Here is an 8,099-nt window from a genome sequence, read left to right as displayed (position 1 = left end):
AATGGTGGCCCTGAGTGCCAAGGAATTGATATGATATATATGAAATAAAGATTCAGATGTGATGACTAATGAGAAAGTAACAATGCCTAGATAAGGCGGCCTAGCCGATCGGGTCGTGATCGGACACCATGCCGCACACATGGTGGTAATGTGCTGATATTGAATTCCGGATAAGGGAAATAAATTAGTGATTGAGATATATGCCTCTAATGAGGCAACCTAGCCGGTCGGATCGTGATCGGACTCCGCTCAAGATAGCGGTGGTATTGAGAACAGTGATGAAGATATGAAAGAAATGCCCCAAACTAAGTTTTGGAAATTATATGAAGGATTGAATGAATTGCATATTTTGATTTACTCATGTGATTTACTTGTACTTGCTTGATAGTTCTTTCTAGCAAAATGGTGTTTAGTTATACATACTAGTGCTATTCGATGGCACTAACGTCCCTTTTGCCGGGGGCGCTACTTTTTTTTTATGAATGAAGGTAGCTCCATTGCGGTTAGTGCCGATCGCGCATAGCAGAGTACCTTCTTCTCAAAGTCTTGGTGAGCCCATTTCTCTTTCAAGGGGTTATATTGTACATCTTCTTATTTTGGACTTTCACTTTTGAGGTATAGCCGGGGCCTTGTTGCTGGCATTGTTATTACATCTTTTGTATCCTTAGAGGCTCCGTAGACGTTTGTGTGGGTTATGTATGGGTATTGGATAGGTCAATGGACCATGTTATAACCTTGTACTCTTGCTTTCTTCTACACTATAACTTGTATGGAACCTTGGAAGTTTAACCACGTTTTAAATGTTGTGATATAAAATGAACTAAGATGTTGAATGTACTATCTTTCCTAGTTTAAATAAAGGTAAGCATGACTTTCTTATTCCTATCGAGTTGGGTAGATAGCGGTTGATAAGGCTTGCTCAGTTGAGTTCACTCGATTGAGCGCCGGTCGCGCCTCCCGAAGTTGGGGCGTGACAGCTCCGCTCAGGGGCGAGCCCCGGGCGATTCCCAATTCTGCCTTTTAAAACAGAGATTATGACACTCAAAATGTCTAATTACTTTTTAGTGAATGATGGCATAAATTTACTTAATACTTTAAGGGCTCATTTAGTACGAGGGATAAAGGATAATTAATCGAAGGATTAAACTTGAGATGAGTTTATTTCACGTTTGGTTGGGATAAAATCGCGGTATAACTAATTCCGACATTAGTTATTCGAGGATTGTAGTGTTATTTTTATCTCTATGCGAGGATGAGTTAACAATCTCAGAATAATTAATCCCGAAATAATCAATCATGTAAAAACTTATTTCCCAATCAAACGACCTAGGTATAGAAGTTATATAGTAGTACTACTTTTCATTGTTCTCTTATTATTCTTTAATCACGGAAATACTTCAAAAACGGAATTTAACTACTATAATTGATAGTTAAACATTTTTATACCATAAAATATACATAATCAACGAAAACATGGTATTATCAATTGTTATAAGGCTATTTTCATAACCTTAAAAAAAAGGTAAATTAATTGATCTAATAGATAAAAATACAATGATAGTTGTAATTTCTTTTTTACCTAGATGCCCAAAGGTTTTAAATTTGATGTAAATTGCTTCACATGAGTCAAGAGTCTATCGGAAATATTTTTCTATTTTCGTAAAATAGAGGTAAAGTCTGTATATATATTATTCTCTCTAAATCCCCGCAATAAAAGAATATAGTGAATATGTTATTGTTGTCCTCGACTAGATGACCAAAGGCTAAACTCATATCTTGGGAAGTTAGTTTGATTGGCTCTCTCAATTTTTTACCTATACTTAGATTAATAGATTTCCCACCCTGTAATTTTTGCTCTTATCCTATAAGTTTTTCTTTTTAAAAAGAAAATATATTTCATACCTCGAATTCTCGACTCAATCAAACCTAAATCTAATGGAGTCAACTAATTCAATAAGTACGAACTTAACTGGGACCCACCCACGAGCTGTCATTCGTTCTTCATGCGACACGTAGTGGATAACCGACAAAGAGCTAAGCTCTCGTACAACTGAGCTTTGAGCTTCTTCTTGAGGAGTGCATGAGAATAATGTTAAATATGGTGTATTAGTAATATTGGTATTAGTTATGCTGATATTAGTTATGCTGACATATTTCTTATCTATTATTTGGTTTGATATATTAAAGCATTGCACAATTTCTAAAAGAATTGCTTATTTACAAAAATACTCTTAAAACTAATCCATCACTTAAACTTTTTAAAAGAAATATATGTTAGAAATATTTTTATATGAAAAAGTTTAAAAAATATATTTAATTTGCCTACCTATTGTAAAATAAAATTAAATATTTATTTATAAAAAAGAAATATGTTAAGTATTTATTTATTTACTAGAGATATAATTTTATTTCTCACTATTTGAATTATTTTAAACTTGCATTAATATGGTGTATAACATATTTTAATCAAGTATAAATTTTGAAGGACAATTTTGTCTTTAACTAAGCTAATACATTAATTAAAACCCATTACATTGCTAATACCATAGTTTTCTATACATTAATTATGCATAGGATAATACCAAATATTTGCATAACTAATGCATAAGTAAAAAATATCTACCATATAACATATTATTAATACACAGAGCTAATGCAAGCATCCTTGCCAAAGCATCCCGAGTAACACCTTCCTTGGTTTCTTCCTTTCCCATTCACACTTTCCACTCCACTCTTATCACATTCCCAGATCCAAAAAACTACCCTTTTTTTTGTAAACCCTAATCCTTTTTTTTTTCCAGTTCTTGGACAAATTTAGCACATAAAAATCCAATCTTTATATCAAAATGTGAAGTGGGTTGAGCTCAATTTTGGTTGATGAATTGGGGTTCTGAAATGGGTCTAAGTTGGTTCGTACCAATGGGTAAAAGGGTTCCGAAAAGGGTCTTGCTTGGGTGCCAAATGTCGATAGTATTACTGGTGGGTGGAAATCACACTTCCTCCAGGTTTTGTACTCGCTAATCTGTTTGATTTTCTTGTTTATTTGGCTTATATCTTCTCTTTTTAATCAATCTGATTGAAAAAAAAAATTAGAGCTTTTTAGCTTCTGTGAAAAGTTCAGTTTCTGTTATTGATCTTGAAAACTTGGGAAGTCCTTAAAGGTTTTGATCTTTAAAGTGAGAATTTGAACAGAAAAATGGATATAAACGTCTTGAAATGGCAAATTCTTCACGGGTCATTAGTGAAACGCTTAATTGTAAAAGGGTTCTTGTTTGTCACTGTTATGATCGTTGTCTCGTTCGTTCAAATGGGGCATTTGATTCGGAACTCTGAGCCTATGGTGTTGAATTTTGGTGTATGCCCCTTGAACTTTGGCTCCAACCCTAATATGAATGTGACCGGGTTCTTTAAACCCGTTTCTGGAGTGGCCTTTCCGCTTTTTGGGGCGGCTTTGGTAAAATGTGAAGATGAAAATTTGAGCAAGAATGTGTTTAAGGAGCTGATGGAAAAGAATTTCTTGGATTTGAATGCCAAAGCATTGTGTGTTGGGAAGAAATCATTGGCTGCAGCTTTGGCGCTGCGAGAGCTGGGACTCTCGAATGCTATTGGTGTTGATAGGCACCCATATTTCTCTCTTTTGTGGAGAAGATTTGTGTACGAGCTCGATTATGAGGATAATTCGTTCGACTTTGTATTCTCAAGAGATCTTGATAGGGTCTCTGTTCCAGCTCTTTTGGTGCTTGAGATTGAGCGTGTCTTACGTCCAGGTGGCACCGGTGCTATGCTCGTGAGTTCTAGTAGTTTCTACTCAGGCAACTTGATAAAAGGCAACTTGATTAGGTCTGCTACACCAGTTTCCTCATTCTTGAAGAGTTCCGATGTTGTGCACGTATGTGGGGTCGGCTCCTTTACTCTAGTGATGTTCAAGAAAAGATCTGAGATCGTTGAATCTCTCGAGCGTTCTGTACTCCCTGCTAATTGTCCTTCCACCACGAACAACAAGCCGTTCTTGAAATACCTTGAACCACTCGTGGAGAAAAGGTCCGGACAGTTTGAGACAGAAATTTCGTACTTGCCTAAGTTCATGAATATCTCGTCAAGGAACAAACTGGTGTATATCAACATTGGTGCTGGAGAATTTGTAGAAACAAGTATTGCAAGAATGTTCAAGCCTCATTATCCAATCCCTCACCACTTTTTCAATGTTTTCGTCATTGATCATAACACCTCTGCCCTCCCTTTGTATGTGAAGAATCCTGGTATTAACTTTGTGTACCATCCGGGACTTGGTGGAGAGGATACTTCCCCGTTTCTTGACTCCGATGAATATTTAAGTGCACCGCTAGATCATGAAGGATTTGACTTTATTCCATGGTTCAGTGAAACCGTTAAAGAAGGAGATTACGTGGTCCTCATGATGAATGCTAGAGCAGCAGAGCTGAATATTTTGACAGAACTATTCAAAACTGGATCAATATGCTATGTCGATGAACTATTCCTTCGCTGCTCAGCTGCAGACTGCAAAAATGCTCTTTGTGGAGACTGCATTACTCTTTTCAAAACTCTTAGGGAAAGTGGTGTTTTTGCTCATCAGTGGTGGGGAGAGTAGACTTTGTCAAGAGTCTGGTGCATTAATATTATTGTCTTTTCTTTCAACTTATGCTATAGTGTCTGTTGGGAATAAATTGAGGGGAGGTTGTAGGTTGATACTGTAATCTTCCTTTCTTCCCTTTGTAACTGCATTTTATGTCTTATGTATGTGTCCGTGTGTGTGTGAGTTTCTGTTGTCTGTAAAATCCTCTTTTAGCATATGGAGGAAAAGTCTACTATGTTTTAAAAATTATGCTTTATTGTGAATCCATGTGGTTACTATTTATGCAGTTTGCCCCATTTGTGTTTTTTGTTTTTGGTTGTTTGATGGTGAATTCTAGCTAATATTCAAGATTGTTTTAGGAAATAGAAGGGCAACTTTGGAGCAACGGTAAAGTTGTCTCCGTGTGATTTATAGTGTACGGGTTCAAGCCATATAAGCAATCAACAACAACAACAACAATCCAGTGGAATATCACAAGTGGGGTTTGGGGAGGGTAGTGTGTACGCAGACCTTACCCCCTACTCCGGATGAGTAGAGAGGCTGTTTCCGATAGACCCTCAAAGAAGATGAAAAGAGATAGTGGCGCAGTAATATCAGAGGAAGCAAGCAAGAAAGAAAGATAACTTCAGCAACGCAATAACCAAAAAATAGATAGAAAACAATAACAATAAGCAGTAACAGTACTACAGACACAATGAAAGTAATATGGATACAACAAAAGCCACTAGCATCCTAAGACACTACACTATCGGACTAGCCTCCTAGCCTCCTACGACCTAACCTTCAGTCCTAAAGAAGTAATATGGACACAATTGAAGCCACTAGCAGCCTATGACAAACACATGCTAGCCTCCTACTTCCTATCCTACAACCTTAATGTTCGCCCTCCACAACTTCCTATCAAGGGCCATGTCCTTGGAAATCTGAAGTCGCGCCAGGTCTTGCCTGATCACCTCTCTCCAATATTTCTTTGGCCGCCCTCTGCCTTTTCTCACACCCGTCAAGGCCAACCGTTCACACCTCCTAACGGGGGTATCCATGCTTCTCCTTCGCACGCGCCCGAACCATCTAAGCCTAACTTCCCGCATTCTGTCTTCTATGGGAACCACACCCACCTTCACCCGGATATCTTCATTCTTAATCTTATCCAGCCTAGTGTGCCCGCACATCCATCTCAACATCCTCATTTCTGCAACTTTCACCTTCTGGATATGAGAATTCTTGACTGACCAACACTCAGCACCATACATCATGGCCGGTCTAACCACCGCTCTATAGAACTTACCTTTAAGTATCGGGGGCACCTTCCTGTCACACAAGACACCAGACGCTAACCTCCATTTCATTCATCCCACCCCTGTACGGTACGCAACATCCTCATCAATCTCCCCATCCTCCTAGATAACCGATTCGGGGTACTTGAAGCTCCCTTTCTTGGGAATGACTTGAGAGTCAAGCCTCACGTCCATGTCCGTTTCTCCCGAAACGCCGCTAAACTTGCACTCCACGTATTCTGTCTTAATCCTGCTCAACTTGAAACCTTTAGACTCAAGGGTCTGTCTCCAAATCTCCAACCTCTCGTTAACACCGCCTCGCGTCTCATCGATCAGAATAATATCATCGGCGAATAACATACACCATGACACCTCCCTTTGGATATGGTGTGTCAGTGCGTCCATCGCCAGGGCAATAGGAACGGAATGAGCGTCGATCCTTGGTGTAAACCCATAACAATCGGAAAATGCTTCGAGTCGCCCCTCACTGTCCTAACCCGAGTCTTAGCTCTATCATATATGTCCGTAATCATCCTAACATAAGCCATAGAAACAACCACTAATGTACTAATGCTTGCATTGGGTAGGCTGTCTATATCACATCCTTTAGGGTGCAGCTTTTTCCTGGACCATGCGTTAATGCGGAATATTTTGTGCACTGGACCGCCCCTAAGAAAATATGTAGACAAAAGATCTTAATCCTAGTAGCATATAATTCATTTGCTATTCTACTTGAACTGATCAATGTTCTGGTTTTTCTTTTTCTTTTCTGAGGTAGAGAAAGGACCTAAGAAATCTTCCCCTCTAACTATCCAAAATAATTTAGCCTATTATTGTTGCTCCTTTACCATTTCCCAAGTTTCCATTGAGAGAATAGAACGGGAATAAAAATGAACTGATAACGAGAATTAAAGTAAGGTTTTTGATTATTTTTTCTATTTCGTTTCATTTTTCTTCTGGGTAATGTCTAGGTGTTCCTTTTGTGGGGTTTCCTTTTACTTTTTTTTAGTCGAAAGTCTATTGGAAATAACTATTCTATCTTCACAAGTAATGGTGGCAAAATGGTTAAAAGCAAACAGTTATCCACTCATATTATTCATTAAAAAATGGGTTGGATAATACACTTTTTAAAAACGGGTCAAATATGGATAAAAATCATATTATCTTAGAAAATGGATAACCAATAGATAACTAACAACTTTAACTTTTACATTTGTGTAAAGCCTCAAATTGGGAGTTCCTCAATTTTAGAAGACTAGGAATTCTCCCAAAAGTTATCATATTCAAGAAACCGTGGATAATATGGATATCCATATTATCCGTTGGTTAACCCGTTTTTAATACGTATTAAATATGGGCCGGATCGCATAATTTCATTTTTGCATTGCATGTTTTTGGCACGCCCATATCTGATCCAACCCGACCACTTGCCACCAATGTTCACAAGGTAAAGTAAAGTTTGCGTACACATTATCCTTTAATCCTACACTGTGGGAATACACTAGGTATGTTTTGTTTTGTATTCCATCAAGGGATGAGAGTAAATTTGGATAAAGCATATCCTATTGACCTAATAACCCAATATAATGACCTACTCAAAATCGAAGAGGAATTTTGAAAAATTAAAATCAAGAATAAATTGGCTCCAAGATGGAGATGCCAACACACAAAAATTTCACTTAACTATTTTACAACGACGTAGACGAAACCGTATTACTGCTCTTAAAGACTCAGTGGGTAATTGGATATTAGATAAAAAAGAAATCAACATCTCAATAGAAGGCTATTATCACAACTTATTCACTACTAGTTATACCCATCACACTAACCCTGAATTTAAAGCTTGTTACAATACCATCAATACTCATGACTATTCAAAGTTGGACTCATCCATTACATCATTAGAAATCACAAATTCCCTTAAGTCTTTCCAACCTTTTAAAACACCTGGAACTGATGGATTACATCCATACTTCTTTCAAAATTACTGGACTCAAGTGAACTCTTCAGTCACTTCTTTTTGTGAGGATGTCTTTAACACACAACAGATTCCCCCATAAATCAATAAAACTTATCTATGCCTCATCCCTAAAGCACAACAACCTATCCTCATCACTCAATATCGACCAATAAGCCTTTGTAACACTCTTTATAAGTTAATTACCAAAATCATACTCCACCGTATCAAACCAACTCTATTTAGTCTCATTAGCCCGGAACAATCATCCTTC

At 37.6% G+C, this 8,099-nt stretch overlaps 2 protein-coding genes across 2 annotated transcripts; one reads left to right on the top strand and one right to left on the bottom strand.

The window, feature by feature from the left end:
- Window positions 1–2,661: 2,661 nt before the first annotated feature.
- Window positions 2,662–4,880, top strand: LOC104212055 (uncharacterized). The gene has a single exon (XM_070162611.1). It carries the CDS (start codon window positions 3,197–3,199, stop codon window positions 4,607–4,609), a length of 1,413 nt encoding a protein of 470 aa, XP_070018712.1. The 5' UTR covers window positions 2,662–3,196; the 3' UTR covers window positions 4,610–4,880.
- Window positions 4,881–5,454: 574 nt separating this feature from the next.
- LOC138881661 (uncharacterized) lies at window positions 5,455–6,273 on the bottom strand. The gene is made up of 2 exons (XM_070161907.1): window positions 6,014–6,273; window positions 5,455–5,902 (listed from the first exon to the last, which is right to left on the bottom strand). Exons 1-2 carry the CDS (start codon window positions 6,271–6,273, stop codon window positions 5,455–5,457), a joined length of 708 nt encoding a protein of 235 aa, XP_070018008.1.
- Between the last annotated feature and the right edge of the window lie 1,826 nt (window positions 6,274–8,099).

The sequence above is a fragment of the Nicotiana sylvestris genome, chromosome 11 (assembly GCF_000393655.2).
Source record: "Nicotiana sylvestris chromosome 11, ASM39365v2, whole genome shotgun sequence".
Classification (NCBI taxonomy): domain Eukaryota; kingdom Viridiplantae; phylum Streptophyta; class Magnoliopsida; order Solanales; family Solanaceae; genus Nicotiana; species Nicotiana sylvestris.
Note: the sequence above shows the minus strand (reverse complement) of the source record. Positions and strands in the feature narration are given on the sequence as shown.

Coding starts and splice junctions, on each gene's coding strand:
- LOC104212055 (XM_070162611.1), top strand. CDS start 3,197: ATGGATATAAACGTCTTGAAATGGCAAATTCTTCACGGGTCATTAGTG.
- LOC138881661 (XM_070161907.1), bottom strand. CDS start 6,273: ATGGACGCACTGACACACCATATCCAAAGGGAGGTGTCATGGTGTATG. Junction 5,903..6,013: donor CCCAAGAAAGGGAGCTTCAA/GTACCCCGAATC, acceptor CTTGTGTGACAG/GAAGGTGCCCCCGATACTTA.